This window comes from Brachyhypopomus gauderio, chromosome 3 (assembly GCF_052324685.1).
Source record: "Brachyhypopomus gauderio isolate BG-103 chromosome 3, BGAUD_0.2, whole genome shotgun sequence".
NCBI lineage: Eukaryota > Metazoa > Chordata > Actinopteri > Gymnotiformes > Hypopomidae > Brachyhypopomus > Brachyhypopomus gauderio.
In genome coordinates, this window is record NC_135213.1 from 41,115,911 (window position 1) to 41,133,294 (window position 17,384).

The 17,384-nt window shown below is 40.4% G+C and overlaps 1 protein-coding gene across 1 annotated transcript in view; it reads left to right on the top strand.

Moving 5' to 3' along the window:
- LOC143509551 (interleukin-10 receptor subunit beta-like) overlaps positions 1 to 17,384 on the top strand; it is a 25,374-nt gene continuing 7,990 nt past the window's right edge. Inside the window, exons 1-5 of the mRNA XM_076998409.1 lie at positions 1 to 213; positions 5,925 to 6,042; positions 6,602 to 6,768; positions 6,975 to 7,126; positions 9,172 to 9,316. Coding sequence (XP_076854524.1) covers positions 117 to 213; positions 5,925 to 6,042; positions 6,602 to 6,768; positions 6,975 to 7,126; positions 9,172 to 9,316 — 679 coding nt within the window. The 5' untranslated portion in view covers positions 1 to 116. The remainder of the gene's footprint in view (positions 214 to 5,924; positions 6,043 to 6,601; positions 6,769 to 6,974; positions 7,127 to 9,171; positions 9,317 to 17,384) is intronic.

Genomic DNA, 17,384 nt, shown 5'->3' on the forward strand with positions numbered 1-17,384 from the left:
GTTTCGTTTTCTTCTGGAGCTCCACCTCCTCACTCTTCAAATTCCCCACAGAAACGAGAACAACGAGAACAACACACCTCCATCAGCCCGGAAGGAGCGGAGGAGCGGACAGGGACATGTCCTCCCGTGTTGGATATCGCTTCTTCGGACTGGACGCGACCATGTTGCTGCTTCTATCAGTACTCGTACACAGCTCTGTTTCTCTTCTGGCAGGTCAGACTTTGCTTTTTATGTCGTTAAATGAAACATCAGAATATCTTACCATAAGGGGAAATCAATCTAAATTTGTTAACATTCAATGTCCAACATGTTAGTTTCGTATTCTTAAAAAATGTGTCGTTATTTTTAATGTGACATTGTATTTTAACTGTGAGATACTGTCATACGCAAGAGTTGGGGAATTCTTTAACAACTTACTGTAAATGTGTGCTTTACTTCCTTTACCAGCCGGGCCTGCATAGTTACAATCGGACACATTGTTTGAAGCAAACAGCCTTGGTAACTAAGACGGGCACAAATAATTTATTTATTATTGATTTATTTTAAAGTTACTGATCTATATATGTGTAGAGTGGTGATATAACCCAGTTACTGATCTATATATGTGTAGAGTGGTGATTCAACCCAGTTACTGATCTATATATGTGTAGAGTGGTGATACAGCCCAGTTACTGATCTATATATGTGTAGAGTGGTGATACAGCCCAGTTACTGATCTATATATGTGTAGAGTGGTGATACAGCCCAGTTACTGATCTATATATGTGTAGAGTGGTGATACAGCCCAGTTACTGATCTATATATGTGTAGAGTGGTGATATAACCCAGTTACTGATCTATATATGTGTAGAGTGGTGATATAACCCAGTTACTGATCTATATATGTGTAGAGTGGTGATATAGCCCAGTTACTGATCTATATATGTGTAGAGTGGTGATACAGCCCAGTTACTAATCTATATATGTGTAGAGTGGTGATTCAACCCAGTTACTGATCTATATATGTGTAGAGTGGTAATACAGCCCAGTTACTGATCTATATATGTGTAGAGTGGTGATATAACCCAGTTACTGATCTATATATGTGTAGAGTGGTGATACAGCCCAGTTACTGATCTATATATGTGTAGAGTGGTGATATAACCCAGTTACTGATCTATATATGTGTAGAGTGGTGATATAACCCAGTTACTGATCTATATATGTGTAGAGTGGTGATATAACCCAGTTACTGATCTATATATGTGTAGATTGGTGATACAGCCCAGTTACTGATCTATATATATGTAGAGTGGTGATATAACCCAGTTACTGATCTATATATGTGTAGAGTGGTGATACAGCCCAGTTACTGATCTATATATGTGTAGAGTGGTGATATAACCCAGTTACTGATCTATATATGTGTAGAGTGGTGATATAACCCAGTTACTGACACTCAGAACAAGTCTGGATACAAAAACTATTATGGACACTAAAACTAAAACTTTAAAAAAAACTTTTTAAAAATTTTACAAACATTGGTAACATAAATATTATACTGTTAATTTATGTCCTGTACTGTCTATATTTTTTAACTGTACCCTACAGTTTATTTTTGCCATGTTATTTTTTTTTTTTTGCAAACGTGGTTATCATAAAGTGATTTAGTTGTGAGACAGTCGTGCCAAGTAAAGCATAGGATAATAATAATAATAATAATTGCGTTCGTTCTCTAACAGCCAACATACAACCAGCTAATAGCGATACAGTTGTATTTGGTACTACTCGAGAACTTGCATGTCTCGCATGATTTCTTTCCAATTCTTTCTTTGGCGTGCCTGTTTTTCAAGCATTCTCAAGTCGGCAATTGTCTTCAGTTGTTTTGGCAATTGTGATATTGCTAGCGTGATTATGCTGCTCGTTATTTCCTTGAGGTCGTTGTTGATGATTGTCGCTAGTGTCGTTCTTGGGGCACCTCTAAAACCATCTCCTTTCTTTACCTCTCGAAAATAGTTTATCATTGTAGCTTTAGCTGGGATCTTATCTTCCATTCTTAGTACATGACCAAGCATTCTCCATCTGGCACTTTTAATTGTCTTCGAGATTTTATCAGTTTGACAAGTCTCGTAGAGCTTGATGTTGGAGATTCTATTCGGGTAATATACCCCTATTACCGATCTCAGTTGTTTTCTATGGAATATGTTGAATTCTTCCATTTCTAGCTTGGTTAAGGCCCATGCACTTGCATTGTATGTGAGAATTGGTGTGATGTATGTATTGTAGAGCTGGATCTTCTTATTTAAGCTGATCTTGTTGTGCTTATTGCTCCACAACCTCCACATACTTTTCATGGATGAAGTTGCAAGTTGTTTGCGTCTCTGCATTTCTTCATAATCACCCAGCAGAGTGCCTATTTCTTGACTTTTCGCCAGTTTTCATCCTCTTTTTTTTTCTCCTGTCTCAGGACTGTATGTTCTGTTTTATCCTGGTTCATCGTGAGATTCCATTGTGCAAGGATGCCTGGTGCTGTTGCTTCAATTTTGTCAATGTAGGCTTTGTTGCTACTGATGAAGTCTGTATCATCTGCGTACTCGATTTCTTCTGGTAGTGCTTCATCTTCTTTGAGACGTGGACATGCTGAACGCAGTTGTCTGAGTGCAAGTTCTAGATAGATGGCGAATAGAACTGGACTTAGCGCGTCTCCTTGTGGTGAACCGATATTGGTGTCTACTGGATTTGAGAGAGCACCTTTTATTCGAGCGACTAGCGTGGTCTTGTCAAGCAGGATGTGAGATAGTCTCCAGCTATCCTCGTCTACGATGTGGAGTAGCTCCTTGAGCAATTCGTTGCGATCAATTGTGTCGAATGCTCTGCTGAGATCTATGCCAAGGATGTAAACTATCTCTTTAGCCTTCATTATTCTTGAAATCATCCATTTGTGTGCCCATACGGCATCTGTTGTGCTACGTTCACGTCTGAAACCGCTTTGGCCTGGTGACAAAAATGACTCAATTGTTGGTCTGATGCGGTTCAGAGTGATTGTTGACAGGACTTTTCTAAGTGTGTTGAGTAGAACAATTGGTCTAAGACTACTCATCAATCCTGCTGGTTTGCCAGGTTTTTGCAGTACAATGAGAGTACCTGTACCAATTTGGAGGTCTTCGTTCTTCTCAATCATCTGATTTAGTGTTTTTGCGATGTTTTGATATAGTAAATCGGAGCCATATTTTAGTAGTTCGCCTGGTAATTCATCTGGACCTGCTGCTCTGTTGTTATTCAGCTTTTTGGCAGCGGCAGCCACTTCTTCCGCTGTGATTGGTTTTTGTAATGGTCCATTTTCTCGTTCTTCCAGTTTTGATTTCTTTTTGTCGTAGAGCAGTTGATGGAAGTGCCCTGCTACTATTTCGGCCGCTTCTTCTGGTTGAGCGATGGTGTTGTCCTGCTTCTTGATGACGACTGTTGCAGGTTTGTCTCTCGTTAGCTCTCTCACTGCTTGGTACATTTGTGCAGTGTTCTTGAGGGAGTCGATTTCCGCTGCTTTTTTCTTCAATCTCTTTCTCTCTGAGATGTTTTAGATGCTTATGTATCTTGTTAAGAGTCTTGTTGTCAGGGCTGGCTCGGATGCCGTGCCGTCCACGTCCGCTAGGGGCACCCGAACCAGTCCTAGACTCCAGCAGCGCAATCAGCAATGATCTGTCTCACCTGTTGCCATGGCTTCATAAGGAAGCGTTTGGAGACAGATCATTGCTGATTCGTTTTGGTCTCATGCCGTCTCGTACTCAGCCTTCTCTCTCTTGTCTCGCTCCTAAGGTGTCTCGCCACCTTACTCTTGCTTTTTCTAGCCCTCTCTTGTCTCTATCTTTTACCTTTACTTATTCCTACCTCCTGCGCCACGTCTGGCCCATCTCAAGTTTTCCACCAACCTTATCTCTTCCTGTCAGTTACTCTTTTGTTTTTGGGAAGGGTTTTTGTTTTGTTGCGGCGTACGCCTCTGGCCAGCCACTTCCCCTGGGTTCCTTAGTTCGTTTTACGCGTTGACTTTTTCCGCGTTCTTTCAGTTACCTTTATTTTCCTACCGTGTCTTCACGGTTTTAGTATTGCATTTCTACGCGTTGAGTTTTCCGCGTCCTGGTGAGTTTCGTTTTACTTCTGAGTGTATGCGGAGTGGTATTCTGTTGTGTTTTCTGTTTGTTCGCGCGTGTCTATGTGATAAGCACTTCTCCCTATTTGTTCCTAACGGCATTTGGGTTCTATTCTCCCTTCGTTTTCTTACGCGTGTGTACCGGTCTGTACACCCCGCGTTACACTTGTTGCGTTCTTTTTTGAGCTGCTGACTTTGATTGTCAGTTATATTTGAATTGTTCAATGCAATTCTCAGCTCTTTTTGCTTTTCTGAGAGCTCCTGCACGATTGGACATTGTTGTTTTGTGCCTTTCTTCTCAATCGTACTAACTGTTAGTGTGGCCGCATTGACAAGCGAGCTTCTGATTTCACACCATTGGTCGAACGCTGTTTTTGTTGTGGCTGTGTTGTCGATCGAGTTCAGTGCTTTATCTAGCTCAGCTTGAAATCTGTGTTGGTCTGACTCGTTGTTTGCCAGCCTTGATACGTTGAGTTTTGCTTGTTTCTTATTTGCGCCTTGCCGTCTTAAGTAATTTGGCTTGATCATGATAGTGGTGATGACTAATCGATGATCGGAGTACACGGTTGTGCCCATGTAGCTGCGTGCGTTTATGGTGAGTTGTATTTGTTGCCTGGACACAAATATGTAATCAATTTGGTTGTAGATATTGACTTCCGTGTTGGTGCGTGGATCGGTCCTCTTGCTTGCCCATGTTGTTCTGTGGCTTGCTTTATGCTTGAATCTGGTGTTTGTAGCAATGAGGTTGTGCGATTCAGCAAATTCTACTAGGGCTTGTCCATTGGGGTTGCGTCTACCGCGCCCGAATCGCCCGATACATTGAGTGTTTGGTATGTTGACACCAATTTTTGCATTAAAATCACCCGCTAGAACGAGGGTTGACTCTTTGTTTGTTTCAGCTATGATCTGATTTAGTTGATCATAAAGCTGATCTCGCTCTTTCTGTCCTTTCTCTGTCTTTGTTCTTTCTTATGTTGGCGCGTACACGTTGATGATTTTTAGACGCGTTCATTTGGTTAGACGGAAAGTTGCAACGGCGATTCTATCACTCACTGATTTATATGTGATCAGTCTGGATGTCCATTTTTTGCTCACTACAAAGCCAAGACCGTAATGGCGTTGTTCACTGGGCAGAGTAATTAGTCTGTACCCGTCTCTATTCTCATCCATTTGTCCGGTCTTTGTCTCTTGTATGCAGCTTATGTCGACTTGGTAGCTCTTTAGATCTTGGATGAGCTGTGCTTGCTTGTGTTGATCGTTGAGGCCACGCACGTTGAAAGTTGCAATTTTTGTTGCTTTGGTAGTCCTCATGTGATCCTGATTGACTTTAGTGCAGTTTGTTGGCTGCACTTCACACTTGTCAGCATGTGATCCAAGCATAGCATAACCATACCCAATATTGTTATCAGTTCTGTATTCCAGTATATGATATTCTGGTGTTTTGCCTAAGCATTTATATAAACATGCTGTTGTTTTCATTTTCTTTTGTGCATTGGCATGAGTAGGATAAAGTATGATGACATTGAAGCGGGTTCGGGAAACGAGGCAGAAACTGCTTAATCCAGAAATCCTGAGGAGGGAAACTTTATTTTCCACGCAACTCAAACAATAGCACTTTTTTCTCCCCCTCCCCTGACGCGCACAGGCTCCGCCCCCCCAGTGTCACTTAAAGAGCTAAAACTCCCTGAGTGGCCAAGTGCCTGTCTGTTAGGGAATTCACTGCGAGGAGTAGTAGTCGCTACAGTATTATGATGATCACTGAATTCACTTTTTGTGTGTGTATGTCTTTCATCGCCCTCAGATCGTCTTCCCCCCCCTGAGAATGTGACAATAAAATCATACAACCTGGGGCTGGTTTTGGAGTGGGATCCACCTCGCAGCTCTACAGGGAGAGACTTCAAGTACTCAGCAGAGTACAAGTACGGTTAACGTTACAAGAAGAAAAACTAGAGGAACTGTCACGTGGTCCCGCCTCCCCCCTGTCAGTCATGTCTTTTGTTTTGTTCTCTGTGTGTTTGAGTGTCTTTTATTTTGAAATTCCTAGTTGTCTCTGTTTTCACACCCCTGCCTTGTTCCCCGCCCCTCATTATTGCTTTCAGGTGTGTCTTGTTGTGTCCCTTGTATAGTTGGTGTATTTAAGTCCTGTGTTTGGGCTTTAGTGTTGTGGGTTGTATGTTGTCAGTAGTAAGCTGTAGGTCGAATGTTCTAGTCGTGAGTAGTGGTATTTGTTCATGTAGTTCATGCTCTCTGTGTCTTTTTGTGTTAACTTTCATGTCACCTTTGGTCTTTGTATAAGTTGTTATCTTTTGTGTTAGTGATTTATATTAAGTCTCCTTAAAATCTGCGATTGCGTCCTACCTGCTCAGCCAATCCGTTACAGGAACATTCATATGATCTGCATCTTACTACAGGTGTGTTTCTGAGGTTTATACCCATGTGCTAATGTTCTGTGTTTTTGTTTGGTGTTTGTGTTTTTAGAGGGTGGAATGAATTTGAAGCTGAGTGTAACAACACCTCGGCATTAAATTGTGATTTCACAAATAACATCACACCTTTTGGTACTTACACGTTCCGTGTGCGGACAGAGCTGGAGGAAGAGAGTTCTGTTTGGGTGGAGACTGAGGCGATAGCTTTGGATAAAATAAGTGAGTGGCCTTTCATTTGTTTATCACCTATGCTGTCTGTTTTTGTTCTTCTCTGGATGAAATTTTAGATCATAATTTTGATATTGAGGTCACTGAGAAATCAACATTTTTGTTTCTATAAAAAAGATGATTTGCTATTACTGACTCCATATTTGAGCGTTTCTGTTCTAACCAGTTTTCCTGTGTTCATTCGTGTTCTGTGATAGCTGTGATAGGTCGTCCAGATGTCAGGCTGTTGAGCAGGAGAGGGGAAATTGAGGTTGATATCACGGATCCTGTCCTAAGGAAAAGTGATATTAATAACGTTTTTTCAATGGTTTCATATGACATCCATTACTGGACTAGCATTGAATCAAAGGTATGATGTCATGTCCAGAACTTTAAGAACGTTAGTGTTGTCTTTGTATCACTTTTTCGTCAACAGAAAGGCAGACATCTTCTACAAGGGCTGGAGTAGAAACACAAGTTTGAGATTTTGGCACTGGCACCATGGCGGTGGAAAAATGTTGTACTCATGTTGTTTGTGGTTTTGTGTATTGACTCCTGTCCTGCACTGTTATATGTGATTGAGCCAAGCACTCAAAAACAAAGCAGCTTCATATATTTAGCAGAGATGTGAAAACCAGGCATAATTATCATACTGCATTAGGAACATTAATTGTAGAAATGCAGCTAGTGTATAATTTTATAGCTTTTTTTCCCCAAGACAAGCAAAATATATACATAGCAAAACAATTTTTAGCATCGTGTGCCCAAGCTCGTGTTCAAAAATTATGGTTCTACTTTAGTTCTGTTTTACTCCCAGAGACTCCATGAGACCACAGATTCCTTTAAATATAACGCCAGTTTGCAAGATAATAATTTTGATACAAAGAAAAGACAAAATACAAGATGAGTTCTCATACTCAATGTAATATTATATAATTTCAGTACTTGTTCACTGTGCAATGTCCACTTTGTTTGGAAATTATTCTTTTGATCCAGTTGTTTTTCACTCACATCAGTCAATTCAATTAAGAATTCCAATTGTAATCAAAAATACAGAATATATATGACATTTCACCAACTGATTGGATATATTTACAATAGCTAATCTTTCACAAAAAATCACTACATAAAAACCAAACGGAGATACTGAGAATAACCTTTTTGAATTAATTTACATTTTGTTTCTGTGGACAGTAGGCTATCTGGTTTCCTATTTGTGTTACGTGTTTATCTCTTGTCCATGTAGGTTGTATTTTGTGTTTGTGTTTTCTGTTCCTCTTCATGACTCAGTGTACTGAGAAACTGTCGGTTATTGACTGCAAGTAAATTTCCTTTGCCACAATTGATTTGGGCTAGTGACCAATTCCATAAAATCCATCACACATTTCTGTATTGTTTTTAACAGGCCTTTGGTGTTTGTGTTTGCAAGATCTCCCCATTATTTCATTAGCTCAAGTAACATGACAAATGCAAAATGTGTATGTAGATTACATTGTCATATAAAGTGTTAACATGAAAATGTATATCATATTAACAGGTAAAATGTTTTATGATAGCCTTGAAGTGGCTAGTTTGCTCAAGTGCTTCTTGAAGAGATGTATCTTCAGGCAGAGGCGGTCTTTGCATAGAGGCGTGGCTAGGCAACTGCCTTGAGCCCCTCCCACTGCAGCCCACTGTAGGGGCCCCCTGATTAGCTGACTTATTTCTCACATATTAATGTTGATTGGCCCCCTAGCTAAATTCGCCTTGAGCCCCCAAATTGCTAAGTCCCCCACTGTCTTCAGGCTTAAGTTCTTTCCATCGTCAGGGCAATAATACAGAAAAGAGTTTGAAGGATTAGTGTTCCCCCTCTGTTGAAGGCCAGCGGTTAAAGATGAGCTGGACTTGATGTATGAAGTGTGTGTGATGTGGTGTGTCATGAGACTGTTGCACTCAGTAGGATGGCAGCAGGTCTATTTTTGGCTTTGTAGACACGTGTCAAGGTTTAGAATATGTTGTGGCCGAATACGTTAAGCCAGTAGAAAGAACACAGCAATGGTAGTTGGGAAAGATGAATATACATTTTCCGGCTACATTCTGGGTCATCTGCAAGTGTTTAGTGGAATATTCAGGATATAAGGTTAATGATCTTGGGAGGGGGGGGACTTATTTCATAGACTGGTCAAAGTGTAAAGTGTTATTTTATGAAACAGGGGGGCTGAAAGTATCAGTTACTGCTGAATGTATCACATGTGTTAGGCATGAAAAAGTTTAAATAAAGATTTGGTCAATAGTGTTCCAATACATACATTTGTTGCTAAGATGTTATCAGTATAATTGATTAGTTGTTGCAGTGATGGTAACATGACCATCTTAAGGTAGAGTAAAGCCTTATCTTCTGGCCCAATGTGAGACATGTTCTTTAAACATCTGTAGAGAGTCCTGAGGAGAGAGCAGAGAAAGGTGATGCTACAGGATCTCAAACCAAATGTCCAATACTGTGTGGAAGTGAAGCTCATCCTGGATGACAATAAAACTAGCTGGCCAAGCAACGTGACGTGTGCACTCAACACCGACAATGGTAAGTTTGATTTCCACATTTCCAGTTCGACAGATTTTCTTTCATGTAAGATTATAAAATGTGTATGACTTGTACAAGACTGGTAACAGTTTTGACAACTGTATTCACTTATCCAATTTGTTTAAATGAATAATTAGGAATCCCAATCTCAATCAATCAATCAATCAAATTTTATTTATATAGTGCTTTTTACAACAGTTGTTGTCACAAAGCAGCTTTACAAGTGCCGAGTCCTAGCCCCCAGTGAGCAAGCCAAAGGCGACAGTGGCAAGGAAAAACTCCCTAGTTTTTTGCATGAGGAAGAAACCTTGAGAGGAACCAAGACTCAGGGGGGGAACCCATCCTCCTCTGGCCGACACCGGTCACCATGACAACAACAACAATTTAGACAGAAAGAAGAGAAAGAAAAGGAAAAAGATGTAATAATGTCCATCATGATGTATGCATCCGGTTAGGCAGGAGGTGGCTGGCCCAGGATGGATCGCTGGTCTCCTCATCTCATTATTCCTCAAGCAGGCGGGCAGCCATGTGGAGAAATGAAACAGGGAAACTTAGCTCTGTATGAGGACATATACAGGACAGGTAAAATTATAAACATTTCCGGAGTGTGGCAGCAACTCCGGCATTTAGTTAAATTATTACAGCCTAGCTAAAAAGGCAGAACCAGAAGGTAACATAGGCTTGGGGGCATTCTGAGACAATGGCATCCGTCCACTGCACTGTCAACAAACTTGAGTGACCACGAGCAGTGACAGGACGACAGCACCAGCGCCCCAGTCTACCATAAAACCCTTCATCTATGAACCCCTGGATCTGTACCTTTATCTAAGGGGGATATTAATTATCAAACGCTAAACTAAATAAGTGGGTTTTCAACCTAGACTTAAAGATTGTGACTGTGTCGGAGTCCCGGACGCATTTAGGAAGATTATTCCAAAGCTGGGGGGCCTTACAAGAAAAGGCTCTTCCCCCTGCTGTTACCTTATTAATTTTTGGAACTAATAAAGGACCAGCACCCTGTGATCTTAGTGGGCGTGGGGGTTCGTAATAGGAAATAAGTTCCTGAAGGTACTCAGGAGCAAGCCCGTGCAATGCTTTATAAGTTAATAAAAGAATTTTAAAGTCAATACGGAATTTAACTGGGAGCCAATGCAGGGCTGATAGGACTGGACTGATATGCTGAAATTTTCTAGTTCTGGTCAGAACCCTGGCTGCGGCATTTTGAACTATTTGAAGTTTATTTAGATTCCTATTTGAACATCCTGACAGTAGTGCATTGCAGTAGTCTAATCTAGAGCTAACAAAGGCGTGCACCAATTTTTCCGCATCATCCTGTGATAATGCATTCCTTAATTTAGCAATGTTACGGAGATGTAGAAAAGCTATCCTAGTACTATTATCTATGTATTTATCAAATGATAGGTCAGAGTCGAGTATGACGCCTAGGTTTTTGGCTACTGTGCCAGGTGTAATGGGGTAGCCTGCGAGATTAAGCATTAGATCTGGAATTTTCTGTTTTGAGGCCTTAGGGCCCAGAAGGAGAACTTCTGTTTTGTCCTCATTAAGTTGGAGGAAGTTTAGAGACATCCAGCATTTAATATCTCTTACACAGGCCTCAATTTTTCTTAAACTGAGTTTGTCATCAGGTTTGGCTGATATGTAAAGTTGAGTGTCATCTGCATAGCAGTGAAAATTGACACCATGTTTGTTTATAACTGTGCCCAATGGTAGCATATATAATGTAAATAATAGTGGTCCTAGAATGGAGCCTTGCGGGACCCCATATTTAACTTTTGTACGTTTGGATGGAATATTATTGAGCTCTACAAACTGATAGCGATTTGTTAAGTAAGAATGAAACCATGAAAGGGCTGTGCCAGAGACTCCAACCCAGCGTTCTAACCTTTCTAGCAAGATCCTATGATCAATTGTGTCGAAAGCTGCACTAAGATCAAGAAGCACTAACAATGATACATAACCTTGATCTGAAGCAAGGAGGAGGTCATTTGTTACTTTAACTAATGCTGTTTCAGTACTGTGATAGGGCCTAAAACCAGATTGGAACTTTTCAAATATGTGATGCCTATGCAGATATAGGCATAATTGCTGGGCAACAGCTTTTTCTATGATCTTAGATATAAATGATGTGTTTGAAATGGGTCTATAATTAGATAGTACAGTAGGATCAAGATTTGGTTTCTTAATCAGAGGTTTAATAACTGCTAATTTACATGATTTGGGCATGTGACCTATTGTAATGGATGAGTTAACTATAGTTAGAAGAGGTTCAGTTACTGCAGGTAATACCTCTTTTAATAACTTTGATGGAACCGAGTCTAGTGTGCAGGTAGCACAATTTAAGGAAGAAATTATTTTCTCTAATTCTGATTGTGGGAGTGGATGAAAAGCATCAAGTTTTTCTCCCAGTATGCGATTTAAATCGATGTCAACCAAACCAGATGACATACCAGTTGTATTGCTAATAAAAGGTTTTATATTTTGTCTAATATTCTCTATTTTATTATCAAAAAAATCTATAAATACATTACTAGTGAGTTTTACTGGAATCTGAGGTTCTGCGCCTGCTTGATTTTTTGTAAGCTTGGAAATAGTATTAAAAAGAAATCTAGGATTGTTTTTATTTTTCTCTATCAGTGAGGCTAGGTATGCTGAGCGTGCTTTAGCGAGTGCCCGTTTGTAGTCAATGATGCTATCCTTCCAGGCACAGTAGAATACTTCCAACTTAGTAGATCGCCATTTACGCTCTAATTTACGTGCTATTTGTTTTAAGTTTCTAGTTTGGTCAGTGTACCATGGAGCGAGTTTTTTAGATCTAGTCTTTTTATATTTGAGTGGAGCTACTATGTCTAGAGCTGATCTGCAGGTATTCTCTATGCAGTTGGTTAGACTATCTAACTCTCCTGGATAGGATGGCGAGTGGGCTAGAGCAGTTAAATCAGGGAGGGCTTCAATAAACTGTGTTGCTGTTAATGAATTTATCGAGCGCTTTATACACTGCCGAGGAGACGGGCGGGTATTTATGTTAAGATTAATCTCAAATTTGACTAAATAGTGATCAGAGATAGCTACGGTTTGCGGGAGTATATTTATATTATCTACGTCAATACCCAACGTTAAGATTAAATCTAGGGTATGATTTTGATAGTGTGTGGGTCCTACAACGTTTTGTGTAATGCCAACAGAGTTCAATATAGAAGTAAAAGCCCTTGTCAGTGGATCCTCCGCATTATCAAAATGTATGTTAAAGTCTCCTACCATTATTATTTTGTCACTACTAACTGCTAAATTTGCTGTAAAATCTGTGAAATCTTTTAAGAAATCTGAGTAAGGCCCTGGTGGTCTATATACATTTGTTAGAGAAAAAGAACTTTTATTTTCAGATGGACTAATTACATTAATAGACAGCATCTCAAATGAATTAAAGATATCCAAGTATTTCTGATGAATTTCTAAACAATCACGATATATTATACATATTCCTCCTCCTCTGCCTGACAATCTAGGTTTATGTATATAACTAGATCCCACAGGAGTGGCTTCGTTTAGAGATAAATAGTCACCAGATTGAATCCACGTTTCAGTTAAACATAGAATATCAATTTTCTGGTCAGTTATAAGTTCATTCATAAAAACTGCTTTAGAGTTGAGTGATCGAATATTAATTAATCCAATTTTCAGATCGGTCATATAGGTAATAATTGGATGTGAAGTTTGAATATTAGTTAAAAACTTAGGACGGACTATTTTCTTATGATTTAATTTAACCCGGGGCACAGACACAGTCTCAATCCTATGGGATCTTGGTGACGTCTCTAAGCAGCTCGCAGACCGGTTTAGCCCGTTAGTCTGCGGCCTGGTCGCGACTCTGGTTAGTCAGCAGCTCCTAGTGCTACTCTGCCGACTAACTAACAGACTACGGGCTATGCTGCAAGATAACAGGGCAGCGCCATCCCGGGTGGGGTGGACACCGTCCCTGCCTACATTTACGGCATTTGGCAGACACCCTTATCCAGAGCGACTTACATTTTTCTCATTTTTTATACAAGTGAGCAATTGAGGGTTAAGGGCCTTGCTCAGGGGCACCTCAGTCATGGCCTCATGTCTGGGAATCGAACCCACGACCCTCCGGTCACAAGACCAGTTCCCTAACCACCAGGCCATGACTGCCCCTAAAAGACCAGGCTTGCCCTCAAACTCTTTCCAATTATTAATAAAGCCCACTTGATTTTCTGAGCACCACTTGGACATCCAGCGGTTTAGATGGAGTAGAGTAGAGATTTGTCATTGTACATGATACAATGAAATTCTGAAAAAAACTTAGAGATGCCACGAAGTAGGTGGTAATGCCTTAACCGTATGCATTGCAAGCCACTATATACCATCAACTGGCCTAGGTTTTCATATGTGCAGTATCGGTTATATGAATGTTTGGTTGTCTGTTAGCTGACACCAGCTCCTGTCTACCAGGTCACTGGAGTCTTTTACCTGCCAGGTGATAGTCAGTCAGATCTAGTCCTGTGGTCTAACCAGTAATGACAGATATGTAGACCCACTGACAGTTATTTTTTTTTCATACTAAATACAAATAACATTTGCCCAGAATATTGTTACAGTTATTTTTTACACCTATAATGTACCTGTAAGATAAAACTGTAAGCTAGTTGTATCAGGTCTTACTGGTGGTAAATCTGTAAGTGTAGATACAAGGTATGTACTTGTTATAAAATGGCCAGTGACATTATAGTATTAATCACAAAGTTGTGACCTTCATCCTCTTGACTCATGCTTCTTATCAATATGCGACTTTAGATCAATAGAGAAACTCTTCAACTATATGGTAACTATGCTCTAAGTAGCATAAATGTAAACTGAAATTTAAGGAAAATCTATATATGTGGAGAGTGGTGATAAAGCCCAGTTATTGGTCAATATATGTGTAGAGTGGTGATACAGCCCAGTTACTGATTTATATATGTGTAGAGTGGTGATACAGCCCAGTTACTGATCTATATATGTGTAGAGTGGTGATACAGCCCAATTACTGATCTATATATGTGTAGAGTGGTGATACAGCCCAGTTACTGATCTATATATGTGTAGAGTGGTGATACAGCCCAGTTACTGGTCTATATATGTGTAGAGTGGTGATATAACCCAGTTACTGATCTATATATGTGTAGAGTGGTGATACAGCCCAGTTACTGATCTATATATGTGTAGAGTGGTGATATAACCCAGTTACTGATCTATATATGTGTAGAGTGGTGATACAGCCCAGTTACTGATCTATATATGTGTAGAGTGGTGATACAGCCCAGTTACTGATTTATATATGTGTAGAGTGGTGATACAGCCCAGTTACTGATCTATATATGTGTAGAGTGGTGATACAGCCCAATTACTGATCTATATATGTGTAGAGTGGTGATACAGCCCAGTTACTGATCTATATATGTGTAGAGTGGTGATACAGCCCAATTACTGATCTATATATGTGTAGAGTGGTGATACAGCCCAGTTACTGATCTATATATGTGTAGAGTGGTGATACAGCCCAGTTACTGGTCTATATATGTGTAGAGTGGTGATACAGCCCAGTTACTGATCTATATATGTGTAGAGTGGTGATACAGCCCAGTTACTGATCTATATATGTGTAGAGTGGTGATACAGCCCAGTTACTGGTCTATATATGTGTAGAGTGGTGATATAACCCAGTTATTGATCTATATATGTGTAGAGTGGTGATACAGCCCAGTTTTCACATTTTCATTGTATAATTGTAATATTTCATCCAGTGTTTATTAAGATACAGTATGTAGGGGAGACCGGGTGGTTGTAACACTTTTTGCTTCAGCACCTGTAACTCACTGAATTTTTTAGCTAGTCTTCTCAAACTTTTATACAAAGTACACACATTTGTTTACTACAAATGGCACCAATTCAAACTTCAATTGAAATATCACAGCCGTCGTGAGTTGATATCAAATACAAGGTGTTCCCTTGTTACAACCTACCCCACTACCGGGGTAGGTTGTAACACATGCTGGGGTAAGTTGTAACAATTAGACCAGGGGTCTCCAACCTTTTTGGAACTGGGAGCTACTTCTTGGATACCAGTTATTGCGGAGGGCTACCAGATGTTGAGCGGGGGGGTGGCGAACGAAAGTTGCATGTGGGAGTGTCAATTGCACTATAGTGAGCTATTTTTAAAACAAGCCCGCAGGTGACTCATGACGTGGGTTCATTCAATTCAATATTGACGGCAGCCTAACTTTTTGATTGGCAGCTAATTGAGCAATAGAACACGAGAGGGAGTGTGTTATCGTGAATATATGTACATGCCGTTACTTGACAACGCGTCCGCGGAGTGATACAGAGAATGAGAATACCGTGCTGTTATCACACATATCTGCAGGGTTAGAACACTTCTCAACCAGTCGGATTGTGAACTAACTGTTGTATAATTGGCGAATAATCATTTAGTGTTAGAAGGGGAGGGACAACTGTGAATTTTGATTGGACATAAATTTAAGTAGATTTCTCGATGGGACCAATTAGGTTTACAAATTTATATGTAATTCATTGGCCCTTTGGCGAGCTACTCGGAAAGGGGTGGCGAGCTACTGGTAGCTCGCGAGCGACGTGTTGGAGACCCCTGAATTAGACAAAAGAAGCAAAAACAGAGGCCACACCATGCAAAATGCTTCAAAAATATATTTTTTAAATAAAATAACAATCCAGAACAATGTCTCTCTCTCTCTGTGACTGACCATAACTCATATTCACTTTCTGTTTTACTCAGGAGTGGGTGTGGGTGTGTAAATTAGTGTACTAGTACAAACTTATTTAACAACATGTATGCTTAATGAACACTAATACAATGTACCTGTGTAGGCTAAAGAACATGTAGGTCAAATAATAACCAACGTCAATGTGTGTGTGTGTGTGTTGGCAGATACCATGTGACTGACTTGCCCTTATTTGTGACCTCATCAGATGCTTCTTTTAAAAACATTTGCAGGCACACCTCTGTCAGTCTTTCTTTAAAATTATAAAATATCAATACAGTTTTCTTAGTTGTATGTAAGGTGATAGCTGTAACACGTTTTAAAGCTGTGTTACAACCATCCCCACCTCTGTCAGCCAGTGTTTAGCTAGCTATATTAGCAAGGTGATTTGAAATTAACAGGGGAAAAATGCATCACAATTTACCTGAAAAACTACAGTTTAATGTAATATAATTCATATGGTTTTATCTGCAATAGTTTAAGTACTAAACAAAATATAGTCTTGATTCAGAAATTTACTTTCTCACCTCAAGATCTGTTTTTTCGTGATGGAATCTGCATGTGCCTGTTTCCAGCCTTGATATTCACCATGTGGGATCAGGGAGGAATTGGGTAAATACTGAAATTATCATATGACATAACTTATCCGTGATGGGTGGAACTGATGGTGTTACAACCACACCCGCTCTCCCTATAGTGTATACAGTATATGTGTGCAGAACCAAGTTAAATATATATTGGGGCGCACTCACACTAGGCTCTGTGATCCGGGCACGGTTGCCTGCCGAAGCACGGTTCGTTTGGTTAGTGTGAGCGCTCCAACCGTGCCCGGGCCCGCTTGAAGAGGTGGGCCAGGGCACGATTCATGTGGACTCGGGCACGGTTCGCTTCTAGTGTGAGCGCTATCCGTGCCCAGGCCCGCTTGGTGCCTCGTGTGATTGGTTCATGTGTTAAATGATCGATAAATCTGTGCTTGCACCGTGTTTCTGCACTCCCAAAACGACTCCAAAAATACAATAAAAAGAAAATCGTGAACTCCATAGTGTTGTGCGAGCGCGCTTTTTTCCAAATAAAGTCACGTTGTGATGATGTAAGCGTGCTCGGGCCGGGTTGATGAAGCCAGTGTGAGTGCAGGCCAGAGGGGGAGTGGGGAGGGGGGATAACCGGGCCCCAGCACGGAACCAGCAAACCGTGCCTAGTGTTAGTACGCCCTAGTCTGGTTAAATATATTAGTTTGGTTAAATATATTAGTCTGG